Genomic DNA, 19,236 nt, shown 5'->3' on the forward strand with positions numbered 1-19,236 from the left:
CGGGGTTTTTTTTTTTTTTTTTTTTTTTTTTTTTCCCCTGTCCTCAGAGCAGCTGGGCTGGGGAAGGTGTGTGCAAATACATCCATAAATTGGGAGCAGGATTTTGGATTCGAGCTTTACAGAAGTGGTAGAACCATCCTAGTTCAGCCGACACATTGGCATGTCCACTCAGAACTCTGTGGGCACCTGGGCGTGCTGTGAACATCACAGTTTTCCCATCACTGGCATGGTGCCTGCACATAACAGAAACTCCAAAAAGATTTAGAACCTCTAAGCTTCCTTCCATACGGTTCCTGTTAGACAAAAATGGAGCTTTCTAGGAAAACAGGCACTGTCTCTGTATGCCCTGTGTGTGTTTGCCCTCTGGCCATAATGTATGGATTAAGAGCATGAATTCTGGAGCCAGACTGTCTGAACTCAGACCTCAGCTCTGCCATTTACTTATGTAGGCCACTGGACAAGTTCCTTTATCACTCTGCCTCAGTATCCTGCCCTGCACAATGCAGATAATTACTACTGCTACTCGCGGAGTTGTTGTAAGCGTTGAATGAGATAGTATCTGGAAAGGGCCTAGAAGGGAGCCTAGCACAAGGTAAATAACTTGATGGTGTGAGTTCTGTTTTCCTGTAGAGATCAGGGGAATGCTTAGCGTGATTATCTTCAACGAACAGCATGGTTTACACTCCCCCAGCAGGTGCGTTACAGAAGGCTTGTACAGAGCCCCTAAGCAAGGAGTCTTACCACTTATTTGGAAATTAGTCATCTCTGTTCTTGTGATTAGTCCCTTGAGAATTTGGCCCCTTCCTTGTTTAACAATGGGACAAATAAAGATGAGGTAGTGAAAGCAGAACCGTGTTGACTTGGGAGAAGGCAGTGCTGGAGGAAGAACACGGACCGTGGGTCCAGGCACAGAGCTTTGTTCTCCTTCTGTCCTGGGCAAGTCACTCAATTTCTCACTGAGTAGGAGCTCCCTGCTTGGGCAATCAAAAGGGCTATTGTATGAATGAACACTGAAATTAAAAGATGATTGGAAAACCTTAATGACCATGTGTGAGGCACTAATATACCAAGATAATGGTCATTGCTAGGTGTATCTCCTAATTAATTGAACTTTCCTGGCATTATATATAAGGGAAATGGGGATTTTCCTTAACCACATGCTTACGTTTGGGAAGCTTGGAGCAGCTCTGGAGCAGAGGGGCACAGAAACATGGTGATTGAACTTCACACCCAGTTTACCCGCTGTTTCTTTTGTCTTTTCTTCTAAATTTCCGTGAACCTTGTCTGGGGCCCGGGGACCCAATCCTGCCTCCCCTGCCTCGCCGTGAATGAGGACACCGCCTTGTGGACCCTCACCTTGGCTGCTCCCTCCTCTTATTCTTGGGATACTTACCTTTCTCCTATAATCTTTTGAAACCCAGTTCCATGGCCTGTAAAATGGAGCAACCTTTATCGACTTCAGAGTTTCACGGACATGGTATGTAAGTGCCTGGCGTATTTTAGCCGCCTCTCCCTGCCTCTTAATTCTGTTACAGATTTGCATGTCAGTCTGTCTTTTTTAAAATTGCAACTATAGGGGCGCCTGGGTGGCACAGCGGTTAAGCATCTGCCTTCGGCTCAGGGCGTGATCCCGGCGTTATGGGATCGAGCCCCACATCAGGCTCCTCTGCTATGAGCCTCCTTCTTCCTCTCCCGCTCCCCCTGCTTGTGTTCCCTCTCTCACTGGCTGTCTCTATCCTGTCGAATAAATAAATAAAATCTTTAAAAAAAAATTGCAACTATAATGCAAACTCATCAGTAAACCCTTTCATGAGAAATAGTTAACATTTTAACAGTAATTTCCTGGCAGCAGCACTCCTTCCCTGAAACAGAAGGACTGTATAATGATGGACCTTTGGGGCCTGTAGCAAACTGGAGAAGACCCCGTGGGGCAGAAAGAGGGCACCTTAGCCAGTACTGGTGATTACCGTTCTGGCTTTGAGCTCTACTTTGGGATTTCTAGAAAGAAAAGAGCTCTGCCTAAAGCAGCTCTGTCATTATTACCACACATCCTTGGCAGCTGACCATCTATTGTTAAGGCTATCCAGTGTCAATACAGGCTTCCTTTTTCTAGCCTGGGATGGGGTGAAGGGGAAATGTGAACCCCCCTGGTTCCCTGGGCTGACCAGGAAATGGCACAAGGAACAGGCAGGAGTGCAGAACCCAGCGTGGAGTCCTCCGTGCCGGGACTGTGGAACCAGGGCAGGGCCAGGACAGCACGGGCAAGAGATCATTTCCTGCACCCAACACCGCGCTGGAGGCATTCAACGGGGCCCTTAGGGAGGGATGGTAGAGACAAGGAGACATGAGGAGCCAGGACATTGAGAGGACACTTGAGAGTTCTAATAAAAGTCTGCGGACAGTCACAGTAGGAAATGTGTTTTAAGAATTTCAGATGAGGTTTATTTTGTCCCCAAGCCCTTTGGTTACCATGGTTTGTTTTGGTTTATCAGAGCTACTGAAAAATACATTTCTCTTGCTAAACACTGATGAGCCAATGGCAAAATACCAATTGTAAAGTAATGTTCTGAAACTATTCTTTTTCTGTGCTTTTGGAGGGATTTTGCATTGGCAATAAAAATGATCACAAATGCTGTCCTTACCAAGATGTTTTCTCTTAAAAGTTTCAGTCAGTACCATTTGGGGATCATGCTAATTAAATGTGACAGTGAATCTTAGTGGCTTTTATAAAATGTTGGTATGTCCATTTCATCTACCACAGTATTCTTCAAATAGGCTTTCTCCAAATGGGCATATCGTCTTTCAACATGAGAAAAAAATCAAGCACAGGACGTGACAAGCTGCCTTCACACCAAATAAGACTCTTTATCTCTACCGTCCCCACTTCTTGCAATACCAGCTTCCGGTATTGACAGCCATCGTCCAAGAGGGGAGAGTTGTCACTTTGACACATAAATTATACCTTGGCTCCTTTAAAGATATTCTCTTGCTCTTTTGCCAACTTTGCATTGACCATTAAAAGTGAAAGTCCTTGGTTTTCATAGGTTTCACATTTCAACTCTAGATTAGAATCTATGTGAGGTTATTGTAAATAACTCAGTAGATATGAAAATTGAACATGTAATAATTCAACTCCTTTTTCATTTTAGACATTAGGATTCATCGTTGTACTTCCTTACCTCAAACGGACCACAGCATTGGAAGCAGCTAAATGAATTCACATTTAGAGGTCAATTATTTTTTAAAACGTTGAATGGATGTGCTTTAATTTGTACTCTTAATGAAAGAGCAAAGAGTGAAGTGTATGGTTTTAATGAATTCTTTATGTTTGTGTTTTCCCTTAAATTCTCATTATTTCTTTGAAAACAACTCTGGTAGCTTAATATATTCCATTTTACTTTTAAAATGTTTTTCCATTGCATTCTATACTGAGTCAAGATTTAGATTTTAAAGCCTTATTTCTTCAAGTGTTTGTAGACGTATCTCTTAAGAAAGTGTCTGTTCGGGTTTCTCAGTGTGTTTTGTTTGGGTGGCATAAGGTGGTAGTGGTGTATCTTGGGCCCCGGTGACATCCTAGGGATTCGGAACCCAGAGCTTTTCTTCATCTCTTTTGCTCAAGCCCAAGTGGTTTAAAATGGATATACCGTATTTCAGTATGGCATGCTATCTGCTAACGTTTTGTTGTTGTTGTTGTTTAGAAAAGTACATCATTTTAACAGTCACCATGGTATTAGTTCAGGGTTGGCTATAATGTTTTTATATTTGGATTTGCTATAATATTTTTATATTCTAGAATTCCTTTTATAATGGAAATTATCACACTCATATATTTTCAGAATATTTTCAGAAACTTTTACAAACTATAAGCAAAAGGAATGTTATAGGATAGGGAGAATATTAAATTATTAGGGGGCTGGACAGTGCATACTATGGCATTTTCATTTGATGGTGCCTAATTGGCCATTGAAGAGTGTAACCCAGTGGATGGGCTGTTTGATGTGGGCGTAAGGAGGAAGAAATAGTTTGTCTAAACTCTGAGCTTGTCCCTTCCACTGACATGTCCAAAGGCTATACCAAAGATTGATGCCAGAAAAAGGGAATCAAAGATAATCATTATTTGCCCGGTGCTTCATTAAATTTCTTACCATGGTGGAATGGGAAGCGAGTAACAAGATGGTGGAGTAACAATGTGGGCTGAGGCGAGGCCCTGAGGCAGAGCTGTAGTAGGACTCTTCTCTGACTCTGCATTTGACATCTGAAGAATACAGTTAGCACCTTCTTCCTCTATCAGGTGTCTTTTGATTGGGGTTTTCCAAAGCTCTTCGTGGCTCCTGCTTCCCATGGTGTAAACCATTTGTCAAGGGACACCAGTGTTTTGTAGTCCATGAAATGGAAATATGTGTGTGTGTTGGGGGAGGGAGGTGCTAGTGCCAGCTTACTAAGATTGTAGATACTCTACAGCCAATCTTTTCTAAGCAACCCCAAATATTTTTGGGTGGAGTCTTGAAAATGGTCACTGTGATTATCTGGCAGTTGTATAGTGCTGAGAACAAACACTAAAATCTTGAGAAGCACGGGCCTGAATAGCAATGGTCCAACTTTCGTGCCTGGCATTCAGTGTTGCTAATGACCTGGGTAATGACTATCTAGCAATAAGTCATCACTTAGCCCTGCGTTTTCTCATTTCTGCAGCTTTCCTTGTATCAGAACCCAAGGATTTCCTCTTCTCTGCTTATCTAAATCCCACTTCTCAGGGGGGGTAATCAGAAGGGGGAATGAAACATGAGAGACTATGGACTATGAGAAACAAACTGAGGTCTTCAGAGGGGAGGGGGGTGGGGGAATGGGATAGACCGGTGATGGGTAGTAAGGAGGGCACGTATTGCATGGTGCACTGGGTGTTATACACAACTAATGAATCATCGAGCCTTACATCGGAAACCGGGGATGTACTGTATGGTGACTAACATAATATAATAAAAAATCATTAAAAAAAAAAAAGAAAAGAAAAGAATCTCTCTGCTTGGAAAAATGATGGTGGTGAATAAAATCAATCTATTTCATTAAAAAAATGATAAATTATACTCTATCATATTAAGAACTATAGTTAATCAGTGGGAAAAAATAATCACAATATATACATCTGACAAAAGACTCACTTCTAGAAGATATAGAAAACCCTCATGAAACCAACAGAAAAAGACAATCCAATGAAAAATGTACAACAGAACTGAACAGACACTTCACCAAAAAAGAATATATTCAAGTGAGCTATAAACAAAAGAAAAGGTCCTCAACTTCATTAGTCATTGGGGAGCTGCAAATTAAAACCACAATCAGTATTACTGTTCACTCACCACAATGGCTAAAATTCAAAGGACATGAAAAGAGCAAGTGTTGGTGATAATGTGACACACAGAACTCTACTAATAAATTGGTATGAGAGTATAAATTGGTCCAAACAATTCAGAACGTTGGGCAGTATCTACCATAGCTGAAAATATACATAATTTATGACCCAGCAAAATGTCTACCAAAAGATGCTGTATTCATAGCAGAACCATTTGTAATAGTCAAAACTAGAAATTACCTCATTGCCAATGTACAACAGGATGGATAAACTGCTGTGGTATATTTACACGGCAGAAAACTATATAGCAACAAGAATATGTAATCTATAATTACATGCAACAATGTGGATGGATCTAGTGATGTGCTAGAAAACCAGCTTTCCAAATAAAAAGCTCTGATTTGTAATGTCGGTCAATTTCCATGGAGAGAATACTTGCACCATGACCAATTTCAAGCTATCAATGGTTTAAACACTGGCTTGCCAAGTTGTTGAAAATTTAACAATCAGCTTTCTGGAAGTGATACAAGCCAGTTCTAGCATGCCACTGGATGAATCTTACAACGTTGAGAAAAGGTATACAAAAGAATACTTAATTGTAGGATTTCATGTATATGAAGTATAAAAACAGAACTAAGTTACGATATTAGCTTCAGTTACACAACTGCAGTGAGAAAAAGGAAGATGGTAACAATATCTCCCTTCATTCAAAAGAACTGTTCCTTCATTCTGTCACCAAATAGTTACAGACCACTTACAACACAGACACTACATACTAAAGAGTAGGAATATAACCGTAAACAAGATGTTCTCTTTAGCTCTCACAGAGTTTTTACAGTTTTGCCCTCTGATCAGTGCCAGAGATAGCCCGTTTCCTAAGAGGAAGTAGCAAGAATAGAGGCAAATAGACTTGTTGAAGGCTAATTCAATACTCCTGGCAACAGATGGTTGCATTAATTACGGTGGCAGTGCAAATGGAGGTACACAGTTTACAGAGATATTTAAGAGCTGGACTAGAATGAACATTCATTGGGTAAGGCAAATAAGGGGTAGAAGTTAAGGATAATGCCTCAGTTTCCTAGATGAAGAGTGATACCATTCAGACATGGGGACAACAGAGAAACTGATTTGGAAGGAAATGAATTCAGTTTGGGATGAAATCAGTCAGTTTGAAGAGTTTGTAAGGAGGACCATCCATGTGAAGATATGCAGAATATGGTTCCGGAGCAGATATGTAGGGTATGGATAATCATAGGGGTTTTAAAGCAATAAATTGTCCTAAAGCCCACATTATCACTGGGTAATAGTTTATACAGACTGAAGACTGAAAGTCAAAGCAGAACTCTGAAGAATACAAGTGGAGGATGAAAACCCACATTAGAATATTAAGTACCAAGAGGTCATGAATTTTTGTCTTTTAGTGCTATCTACCAAAAACAGTGTATAGTACATACTAGACACTCAGAAAACACGAAAAAATGGAGTTGCCGCCAGCAGGAGAAAAATCAGAATATGCTGTCATGGAAGCCAGGAGAAGAGAACTGTTTCAAAGACTGGTTAAGGTCATATAACCACCAAGGACAAAAACCGCCCATCGAATTTAAGCAATAAGGAGGTTGTGTTGGTAAACTTTTAAAGTGTTGGTAAACGTCAGAACATATGCAAAATCTTTTCACACACATTGTAATGGGTTTAAAGAAGTACAAAGCGAAACGCTCATTTGTGAAGTTTGGCTTCAAATCCAAGACAGCTGGGAACAGTTGGAAAGGGATATGAGGGAAGATTTTTCTTTTTTATATTTTCAAGTTAGAACAGACCTGGGCATGTTTAAATGTTTTGAAAGAAAGGGAACAAGTAGTGATGGAGCAGCTAAGTCTATGTTGAGTATGACACACTGTAGATGAAAGCATATACAAAATATTAAGCATCCTGATTAAATGCAAAATGTCTTGGTGGATTCTGAACTCCTTTTCTAAAGTCTTCCCAATTTCTTTTTTTGAGACTGACTTTATTAGAACACTGCATCCAAAACAAATCTTCAATACAACTTAACAATAATAAAACCCCTTAATCCTGGGAAATAGTTACATGAATAACACATCATTCAATGTTCTTTTTTATATTTTTATTCCAAATTATCAAAACTTCAACAGTAACAACTCTGACAAAATTATAATATATAATAAACATTATTCCATAAACTAGGTTAAATCACTTTCAGCAATTCTTCCTAAAAAATGGAGGAGCACCTGGGTGGCTCAGTTAGTTAAGTGTCCGACTCCTAGTTTCTGTATAGGTCATGATCTCAGGGTCATGAGATTGAGCCCCAAGTCGAGCTCTACGCTGGGTGTAGAGCCTGCTTAAGATTCTCTGTCCCCCTCTCCCTTTGCCCCTCCCCTCGACTCACATGGATGTACACACACTCTCTAAAAATAAATAAATAAAATCTTTAAAAAATAATAAAAATAAGTAACAAAAAATGGATTACTGAATTCTACTGTTACGGCTCCAGGCTCAGACCTTACAATCACAAAGGAACACTTTGGAACAACATCATTGATCATGGTATGACTTTTGCAAATGAAATCACAGAAGCATAAAGTGCCATTGATGACAAGGCAAATAATCACCAAATGGTGACAAGAATCCAGGAAGATTTTAGCTGTACAAAAAAATTCGTACAGTTTTTACAGTTATAGGTTATAGGTTCTAACATTTTCAGTGGGATTCACCCTATCTGAGAACAGTTATATCACAATGTATCTGCAACTAAAAAAAGGGAATTTCTGCTTCAGTTAGTCATGTGTGTAATTAGTTACATAGGAGCAAGGCACTGTAATATTCACACCAATAGAATTTGGGACAGAAAGTGTTCCCAACCCCATTACTATAAGACAAAGTTCTGGTTTAAGGAGCTAGGGAGCGACTGATCTTTAAACCAGTGCGTAAGAATCATCTGGAGCTTGTTAAAACACAGTCTTAAGTCCTACCTCAGAGATGCTCACGGATGGGGCCCATGAATTTGCATTTCTAACAAGATCCTAGGTAATAGTGATGGCCTGCCTAGACCAGGTTTTTCCCTCTACCTTCCTGCAAACCTTCTGCAGGTTTTTTTCGCTCTTGTAGATTGTTAATGTTGCTACAGTGTCAGAGAACGTCAAATTCTCAAGTCAACATATGAGCCAGTGGGTCCATGGAGACGTAATTCTCCTGATACTGTAGAAGTGTATCAATGATCATGTTTAATATGACACTTTATCTAAAAATCAGGAAAATAACATAAAAAAATAATGATATCCAAAACGCCAAATAAATTTGAAGTTTAAATATTTACCTTTACTAATTAATCCTTGAGTAATCAACATACTTGTTGCAGCCAAGGGCACAGCTAAAGAAGGAAAAAGAACTTGTCAACATCAACAAAAGGAAAAGATTTTGTCTGAGTTCATTAGAATAAATATGTATCAGTATAACCATCTAGGAAGATCTTTAAAAGATTTTTCCGGGGCACCTGGGTGGCTCAGTTGGTTAAGCGTCTGCCTTTGGCTCAGCTCATGATCACAGGGTCCTAGGATGGAGTCCCACGTGGGGCTCCGTGCTTAGCAGGGAGTCTGCTTCTTGTTCTGCCCCTCCCCCCCACTCATACTTTTTCTCCTTCTCTCAAATAAATAAAATCTTTTAAAAAAGAGAGATTTTTCCATTTTTAAAAGCTGTATTATAGGGATGCCCGGGTGGCTCAGATGGCGAAATGTCTGCCTTCGGGTCAGGTCATGATCCCGTGGTCCTGGGATCGAGCCCCATGTTGGGCTCCTGGCTCAGCAGGGAGTCTGCTTCTCCCTCTCCCTCTGCCTCTCCTCCTGCTCATGCTCTTTCTCTGTATTTCTCTGTCTCAAATGAATAAATAAAATCTTAAAAAAATAAAAATAAAAGCTGTATCACATAGTAGAAATACAAAAAAAACATTTTAAATTAAAGTAAATATTACATACATTAAACAATGTATTTCAAGAACCATCTAGATTTGGCTTTAAAAGAGCCACTCATTAGTATCACCATTTAAGACAACATACTAAATAGGGACCAAAAGTCATTTCTGAGTTAGAGTAAGGGGGAATAAATGAGAGGCAAGAAGTATTATTACAAATAGTAAGAGCCACTACTGAATTACTAAATTCCATGGCCGATGCTAAGTGCCTTACGTACATTTTCTCATTTACTTTTTACCGCATCTCTAAGGTAGAGGTATTTTTTCTTAATTACTGCCCTTTTAAAGATAAGAAAATTGAAACTCAGAGATGTTAAGTAATTTGCTCAAGGCCGCAGAGCTACTTCAATGGCAGTTCCAGATTCTAATTGTCTGATATCAGATCTCAAGTTTTTAAGTTCTGTAGTACGCTGTAGGAACCAAAACACAGGAAGTATTTGTCCACAATTATATGGTGACGGGGCAAGAATACACAAATATATATCTTAAATACTAAAGTTCTTTCTTCTAAACCAGTGAATTCCTTAAAACTAAGTGAAAATATTACATAATGTAACACTGTGTCAACAATACTTAATTTAAAAGATCTACATATATATGCATATTAACCCAGAGTGAAAAATCCAAAGCTCTCCATCATAATCTCAAAGGTACTCATAATTAAAAATCACTGTTTTTTACACAAGCACTGTCCGATAGAATTTCCTGTAATGATGGGACTAGTCTCTATCTGTGTTTTCCAATTAGGTAGTGTGCAAAAAGGATTTAAAATAGGGGCCCGGAGGCTGCTATCCTTAAAAAGACCTCCTTACAAGGTCCTCAGCTGATTTGTGGGAACATGACTGGTAAACAGTTCCCTACAAGTGATATAAAACTTGACCTGAATGATAAGTGGCTCACTGTGCCTAAACTGCTTATACAAATACAAGCTGAACACCTGCTTTCCTTCTGAGAGTCTGGAATTTTGGTGCTTGCTAGGCTGAGTGTATGTGACCAGCCCCCAGTAAAAACCCCAGGCACTGAGTCTCTACTGAGATTCCTTGGTCGGTAACACTTCACTCACATCGCAACTCATAGCTGGAGAAATTTACCATGTCCTTTTGTGTGTGACTCTAGTAGCAGAGGAGTCTTGAAAGCCCGTGCCTGGTCTACTTGGTCTCTTATGGACTTTATCCCACACTCCTCTCCTTTTGCTGATTTTGCTTTGTATCCTTTCTGCTATATGTTATTTTGAATTTAAATAACTATATGTGGCTGCTACATTGGACGGCACAGTTTCAGACCAGGGGTTGGGAAATATTCTGTAAAGACCCAGATGGTAAATATTTTAGGTTTTGTGGGCCACAGGTCTGTCTCATCTACTCAACTGCCATTTTAAAGCAAAAGCATTGAGACAACAGTAGACAAATGAACACAGATGTGTTCCAATCAATATTTATGGATGCAAAAATATGAATTTCATGTAATTTTCACATGTAACAAAATATTCTTTTTTTTCAACCATCTAAAAATAAAAATGTATAAACTATTCTTAGCTCATGGCCATACAAAAACAGATTTGGCCCTTAGGCTATAGTTTGCTCCACTCTGGTCTAGACCATATGAGCAATTCAAGAACTAAGGTAATTAAGATATTTGAATTATTAGAGATCTCATGATTAAAATCCATAACTTTGGCATAGGGCATTAGCTTTGCCATCAGACACAATCTGCAGAAACCCCAAGGTTTGAATCCTTGGTCTACTACTTACGAATGGATTTTACTTTTGCTAGAAAAATGCTTTCTTTAAGGTTGGTTGGTTAAAATACTGTATGTATTAACATTTAAGGTTTTTTGAAGGACGAGTCCCTTTTCATTATAGCATCAGTATAATTTGTTATCATTTTTCCCCCTTCGGCTTGATTCAGGATTGCAAACATAAAGCAATGAAGAATCATACAAGGATAAAAGGTGTTGAGTCAGTTGGTCATCTCTACAATGGACAGTGTTGTTCCCATTTCACTTTGTCCTTAGGTCAAAATGGTAAAATGCAGAAAGTAACAGTTTGGTTAAGAAGATTCTAGTACTAGTTATGCCATTCACTACTATGTCTTTATTTATTAAATCAAGTCTTGACTTCTTTTCATGCTATAAAAGATAATGGATTAGAACTAACATGTCTCATGTATTGTGTCACAGTAAAAGAGAATGATAAAACTAAAACAGCTTCAGAGATTATCTAGTCTTTATTCTAACCAGAGTAAACTGATATTCAGAAAAAATAAGTCATGTACTCAAAAGCAATATAGATGGGGCACTTGGTGGCTCAGTTGGTTAAGTGGCTGCCTTGGGTCAGGTCATGATCCCAGGGTGCTGAGACAGAGCCCCGTGTCAGGCTCCCTGCTCAGCGAGGAGTCTGCTTCTTCCCTCTGCCCCCCCCACTCATGCTCGCTCTCTTTCGCTCTGCTCTCTCAATCCATGTTAAAAACAAACGAACAAACAAAGAACACAGGTAGTTTATGGTAGAGCTGGGACTAAACCAAGTCTCCTGACCCCCAAATCCATGGCCTTTTCCATTGCACTATGTGACTCCTATCTCAGTGTCTGTTAAATAATCTGTTTCCTTAGGCAAACCAGTAATAGTGCTGACCAAAAGCTATTTTGAATTATGACCCCAGTCCCAACCGTATACAACATGAGGACCCCTAAAATTCCTTAAACTCTTCTCTTCTTACAACAACATGCTATTCTAAATTCATAACTGTGTTCAACTGAAACTTTTGTTAATCACAGTAGCACTAATAGCCATTTAATACAGAGCTTAAAACTTAAAAAATAAATTGAATTAATCCCCACAATAATCCTTTGAAATGAGTTATTATCCCCATATAGATTAGGAAAGTGAGGCATTCAGACATCAGGTGCTTGCCCAAAATCTGAAAGCTAAGTGATGGAGCTAGGATTGGGATCCAGACAGGCACCAGAGTCTACACTCATCAATCACTATACTGTCTCATTAGAAAACCAATAGTATACAGGGGCACCTGGCTGGCTCAGTCAGTGGAGCGTGCAACTCTTGATCTTGAGGTTGTGAGTTTGAGCCCCATGGTGGGTACAGAGATTACTTAAAAATAAAATCTTAAAAAAAAAACAAAAAAAAACCAGTAGTACATGTATATTATTCACAAAATCTATAAACGATGCATAAAACCAATATGAATTCATATACCTTTTCAGTAATTCCAGAGGTTGAGAACTACTGTAATATGTAATACACATTAAACTGATGCTTTTATGTAGATTCCTTCATTACCTATACGTATGGGCACAGATATAACCGATTTGTGGTTAGTGCACAGGACCACAATTTCAAGAAATGGAAATAAGATCCCTTCATAGTTATATTTTAAAATGAAAAGAAAGTAGATTAAAGTAGAAATAAACAAGTTACTTTGAAGAGAATGAACCCTAGATCAAATCTAATTTTAAACCAAGATGAATATATTTAATAGATCTAAAAAAATGTGTAAAAATTACCTTAGTAAGTAGTTTTTCTACTCATTCCTACTTTCATCACATCTTTTTTAAAATCAATGGACATAAGATGATACTCTCCAAAGTAACATGGATTCCATTAATTCATTTATATGAAGTTAACATACTGCATATTTAACATATGTAAACATGCACATCCTTATGTGAAGATACAAATGTTAATGTACAAAGTTACCTAATACACGACTATTAGTTCTCCTGATAACACTATGCTGAATTGCCTATTGTCTGTGGTTACAGCCAAGGTTCTGTGTTTTCCATGCTTGATGTTACTGCAATATGCAACACCTAGCCTGTTTTAAAAGTAATCATTACTTATTAATGTACTAATATAAGTTATTCAGTAATTTTCCAGTAATCCAGATATACTATACAACTAATAAGCTGCGTTTTAGCCTCTCCTTATTGCACACTTTCTAACTTGTGATTAATCTGTTTTATTTTTAAGTAATCTCTACACCCAACGTGAAGCTCGAACTCACAACCCCAAGATCAAGAGTTGCATGCTGTACTGGATGAACCAGCCAGGCTCCCCGCGATTAGTCTGTTTGAACACACAGGATTACTGAGGCTCCTATTGTTCATATACTACATGTCCTACTTTTAATAGTCAGGCATACATGAGTACTCTGCCTATTGATCACTGCTCTTCAATACTCTTAGGATTATGCTGTTACAGCTATTTAGAATGTTAAACCTGTACAGTAGCTTAAACTTATCAGCCAGAAATTAATCTAGACACCATAGTAGCTATGTGGCCATGAGCCCAACAGTACAATGATCCCAAACCCCTATCCACCAGACTTGTCTTCTTAATTCTGTGTCAACAACAGACTTGAAAATAGACCATTTTATCTGTCTACTCTAGGAAATCCACAAAGATAAAAGATCTGTTGCCAGAGTACAATTGAGTTCCCTGAGAAATTATTCCCAAACTATGAGCCATGAGAACTTTTTACAGGTCCCTGGTCCATGATGACTATGGATCTAAAAGAATTATTCTCACCTGCATATGTCCATCATCATCTAATGCTTACTCAGGTTCTTTCTAGCTTGAAAGCTCTGTAAGTCTGAATATTTGAATGGAAGATAAAATGCACAAGATTATATGAGAGCTCCTATTATCTTTCTGGTCTATGTTGATTCTTTTAGTACCACTTGTTGCCTTACCCATGAATGCCACCCAAACTTTTGTCATGTATTCTACCATTCCTACATATTAACCACATGATAGATATTATCAGTTTTATGCTTTTATTCCTACACTTAATTCCCTGAATTCACCAATACAACTATACCTCCAACCCTCATTTCTCACATACACCTTTGCTTCTCTCTAGTTGCTTACACATCTTCTGCAATCAAATGTTGTACCAGGAAAGAGTGTCCAAACTAGTTTCCTCCTTCGAACAATAACTCCTACTGATTAAATATCTTTCAATCAGTAATGTCATCACTAGTCTCCTAAGATGGGTATCTTGAAAGTTAATACCCCTTATAGTTAGTTAATTTAAAAATCCTGTTATGTATCATTTAAAAAAAATCTTCCAATGCCACCCCATCTTCTGCAGTCCAAATGACACTACATTCAATGACATCTCAACAACTCTATGCCTGAGTTACTGCCAAAACCTCCCAACAGACTTTACAAAGCGTAACTTCTCATCCTTCTAACCCATCCTGCACACTCCTACCTAACCTTCCTTTTAAAAATTTGCAAACCAACCCCCTGGCCACAGAACTAAAAGTATATAATGAATCAAATCTTTAGCTTCTTGGTATTGTTTATTTTCTACCCAACAAAAGACCTCCATTCCAATCAATTCAGCCTCAAGGCTCCAGGAGAGATCAGTTACTGTAGACTGTCTTTAAATCTTTAACTTCTTGGTATTGTTTATTTTCTACCCCCAACAAAAGACCTCCATTCCAATCAATTCAGCCTCAAGGCTCCAGGAGAGATCAGTTACTGTAGACTGTCTTTGCTCACTACTCCTTTCATCTAAATGCTCCTTCAACCCCATTTTCCTTCATTTACCTCAAGTCCTATTAGTTGTTAAGTCTCATTTGTTTGATAAGGTCTTTTTTAGCTAAATCAACTCCAATTAATTTATCCCTTTTTAAAATTCCTACTGCCATTATGCACTTAATCCTTCTCCAAGTATTAGCTTTGTCTCAATTATAATGAAATATTACTTTACGACAAACACTACATCTCATAAAACTTATCTTCCAAGCACCATAAGCATAAATGCCAGGCCAACTGATGAAAATTTACATCTTCTTTAATTACTTAAGCTGCCCCTTCCCTTTCTAAAATTCCTTTGCTTTTCTTAGAATTACTTTATCTGAGGGGCACCTGGGTGGCTAGGTTGGTTAAGCGTCTGCCTCCTACTAAGGTCATGATCTCAGGGTCCTGGGATCAAGCCCCATGACACCCTGCCTCAGGTTCCCCACTCTGCAGGGAGTCTGCCCCTCCCCCTTCTTGTGCCCGTGCTCTCTTTCTCTCTCTTAAAAATAAATAAAATCTTTAAAAAAAAATTACTTTAATCTGAAAGGACTACAGTGACCAGATGAAGCAACTTCAGGACTCTGTTCAAAAGTAAGATTCTATTATGCTGCTTTCAACACTCCCTGTATAAAAAAAAAAATCTTCATGTACAAGGTCCCTAGTGTACAAGGTCCCTAGTGTACAAGGAGCTAGAAGTGTAACAGTATTTCACAATGATAAGGTGGAAACTAACTAGGGTTTATCATATAATAGTCAGAAGCCTAAGAGTTAAAATCACAAGCTTCTGTCTCAGACAGACTCGGCTTCAAGTCCAGACATTACAACTTACCAGCTGTGTAACACTAGGTAATTCATTTAATATCTTTAAACTTCCATTTCTTCATTTGTATGGTGAGGGTACTAGTTATCAGTCTAACTGGGCTGCTTTTATATACTCCATGTACACTCAGTAAATGCTAGCTATTATTGTTACCAACAAAATTAACTCATGGTCTTGAATAAAGTTCTAGAAATTATTACTTTAAATACGTACAATTTGTTTCCCTTAACCTCCTTTAGCAGTAACTACACTACACTAAAAGCGTGCCATTTTTTTCAATACAAATCACAATGATTTCAGGTACTAAACGTCAATTTGTTGATTAGAAAATTAACTTACATCTGAACCAGAAGCTTTCATGATTTCAGGTACTAAAGGTCAATTTTGTTGATTAGAAAATTAACTTACATCTGAACCAGAAGCTTTCATGATTTCAGGTACTAAAGGTCAATTTTGTTGATTAGAAAATTAACTTACATCTGAACCAGAAGCTTTCATCATTGCACTCTGCGAAGACTCTTCTTTCTTCCTCTGTTGGAATGTAATCAGCCCCTATGTCTTTTTACCAAGGAAAATTGGCAAACATTAAAATGCCCATTGAAAAGCTAAGCCTAAAAATTTAATTCAGTCTAAACATTAACAAAACACACCCAATTTTCAAAAAATGAATTAAACAAATGGCTCGTAAACATTTTCTAAAATTTAAATTCAATTTAGTTGACAGTGTATTTTAAGTTTCAGAGGTAGAATTTAGTGATTCATCATTTGCATATAACACCCAGTGCTCATAACATCAAGTGCCCTCCTTAATGCCCATCACCCAATTACCCCATCCCTCCACCCACCTTCCCTCCAGCAATCCTCAGTTTGTTCCCTATAGTTAAGAGTCTCTGAATAATGGGCTTGTAAACTGTTAGCAAACTGACTTCAAAGAGAAGTTAGTACTACTATCTATTAGTCAGGACTGACTACATAATGTGCTGGTCCAGTGCAAAATGAAAATTTGGGACCAGTTCAAATTATTAAGAATTTCAAGATGGGGGTGTCTGGGTGGCACACCCAGTTAAGTGTCTTGACTCTTGGTTTCAGTTCAGGTCATGATCTCAGGATTCTGCAATCTAGCCCCATGTCTGGCTCCACCTTCAGCAGGAAGTCTGCTTGGGATTCTCCCTCCCCCCCCCATGCTCTCCCTCTCTTTCTTAAATAAATAAATAAATCTTAAAAAAAAAAAATTCAAGATGGCAACAGTAGATCATTAAACGGAGTGAGTCCCCGTGTGACTACACAGGTCACACACCCATGAAGCCAGTCCAGTTGCTGTTACTCAAGGCAGTGAGTTTTTCTACATAGAAAAGTGCTTCTAATTATAAATATGTAATTGATAGTTACGGGGAATTGGTCTTGGAACTTCTGCATTCGGCTCCTGAAAATCAGCCCTCCCATTCATTTTTCCTGCATCGAAAACATTTAAGTATTAGAAATCATTAGACAGACCAAAATCAATTAAGGTGTAGTATAGTAAAATTACTAGTCTACAGGGCAAACAAGCAACAAATATTTACTAAATACTACTACATCTGAAGTACTTGACATAATAAAAATAGTGACCTAAATAAAAAGTAACAGACCTATTAACTAATTTGGAACTGACTCATCTTAGGTCCCTTAATTGAAAAATAGGTCCTTTATAATTATTTATCAACAGATACATCAAATTAAGATATAAAAGGACATCAAAGAAATGGACATATTTCTCCTCCTGAAGCTGGGTTATTTCATATTATCCTACGTTTTTGTCCTTTCAGAAATATATGCACAGTAATTACAATGATTTCCCAAAGTAGAAGAAGAAACATCTCAAAATTCATATCTGGGCTTCCATTTTTTAAAAAATGAAATAATCATCAGGAAACATACAACCTCTCCCACAAAGCGCTACTCCACAAAAACTGAATAACAAAGACGTCATATCCTTCTCCCTGTGGTTAGAGCTAACAGCAAATTCTGTATCCTCCAAACTTTCCTCGCTCTCTAGAGACTTTGAATATGAGATTTAAAAATGCAAAATTTCAAGAATATACGTTTTTATTTACATTTTAACCCATGTCTCAGGGCTCAAGAGACCAACAGACTGGATAACTGCCTATTTTATAGAATGTTCACGCAGGACCATCATTATTCCCATCTTAAAAACAATTTACATGAAAACGAGAAATGGCACACACGGGTGAGGATAGCAACTGAGGCCCTTCCGTATTTCACTCACTCAATAAACCATCACTGAGGGCCTTGGCTAGAAAAAAAAATAGGGTAAAACGAACTCATGGATGGATAGAGCTTGCTAAATAGACTACTTGTATCCTAAAACAATTAAATAAAAAAATGAAACCTTAGTTTCCGTAACCGCATCCTACTTAGAAACCCTAGCAACAGGGCGGATAAGGCCCCTTCAGACAACATAATTTTAACCTCTTAATGGCCACAGAAAAAAGCTGAACCGAACCCTTGTCAGCCTATGGCCGATTCCCGCACTGCATACCCACAATATATCTGCGTCTCCAGCCTGCAACACCCCGGTACACACATTAGTCACCACGAAATCACTCGGGAGCCCGAGAGCCCGCGGGCGATCAGCCCACCCTCGCAATCGGGAAAATGGCGGAAGGCGCAGGGTAGCGGCTGGCCGCACGGAGGTGGTGAGTGGGCAGGTGGGGGGCGGAATGTAGGCTCTTTGCGTCACCTCACCCACCTCCGGACAATAGCGGCGAGCGACGGCGCGGCGAGCAGGGGCGATCGAGGGCAGAAGGTCTGGAGGGGACCCGAGAAGGGTCAAGGAGGAAGAAAACCGCGCGGAAACAGTCAGGTACGCGGCACCACGGCGGAGTTGGGGGTGGGGAGCAGACAGCCACTCGGCCTCCAAGAAGTCACCCAAATACGGGCTCAAAATGACCGCAACCCGGAAGCGCTAGCGACCTACGGACGGAAATGACGTCAAGACCTCCCTGCGCAATCCAAACGCGAGCAGCCTCGGACTGGACGCCAGCGTCTGCATCTGTGTGCCCCGCCCCACTCTGCCCTTCCCTCCTCGCTTCTCCCCCAGGCTGCGGCGCTAGCAAGCTGCACTGCGGCTGCGTGCGCCACCTCTGCGGTCGACCCCGCCCCGCCCCCTCCCTGAGCGCTGTGGGAGGCTTGGCTTCAGGCTCTTGTGACGCGCTTCTGTGGTCTTCCAGTGACTCGCTGACAGGAAAGTTCAAGAACCCTCTTTTAAGCCCCTTGTTAAGAGTAACCGATTTAACTTGGATTTTTTTGGCTTGGGGCTTTACATGATCTGTTTCATTCTTTGAGCCTCTAAGACTAATAGAAAGTAATTATTAAGCATGCGCACTTGGCTATGTGTCATGGTGTCTTGAGTCCAGCTGCTGACTAGTTCTAGAACCTCACGCATTACATTCTGTGAGCCTCAGGTTTTTCTCTTCTAAAAAAATGGAAATTACACCTGTCTCATAGGGTTGTTAGGATCAAAGCAACACGCCTGAAT

The 19,236-nt window shown here is 39.3% G+C and overlaps 1 protein-coding gene across 4 annotated transcripts in view; it reads right to left on the minus strand.

Annotated features, from left to right (window-relative positions):
* Window positions 1–18,668, minus strand: part of OCIAD1 (OCIA domain containing 1) — a 32,559-nt gene extending 13,891 nt beyond the window's left edge. The window contains exons 1-4 of one of the 4 annotated variants that reach the window (XR_005833462.1): window positions 18,448–18,668; window positions 17,088–17,150; window positions 16,176–16,256; window positions 8,685–8,738 (exon numbers count right to left, since the gene is read on the minus strand). Coding sequence is in view for 3 of the 4 variants with exons in the window: in XM_040625170.1 (XP_040481104.1) it covers window positions 8,685–8,738; window positions 16,176–16,256; window positions 17,088–17,145 (193 nt within the window). In the remaining variant the exon portion in view is untranslated. The remainder of the gene's footprint in view (window positions 1–8,684; window positions 8,739–16,175; window positions 16,257–17,087; window positions 17,151–18,447) is intronic. The other 3 variants (XM_040625170.1, XM_008701463.2, XM_040625169.1) reach the window with 3 other exon arrangements.
* Between the last annotated feature and the right edge of the window lie 568 nt (window positions 18,669–19,236).

This window comes from Ursus maritimus, unplaced genomic scaffold (assembly GCF_017311325.1).
Source record: "Ursus maritimus isolate PB19 unplaced genomic scaffold, ASM1731132v1 scaffold_8, whole genome shotgun sequence".
NCBI classification, from domain to species: Eukaryota; Metazoa; Chordata; class Mammalia; order Carnivora; family Ursidae; genus Ursus; species Ursus maritimus.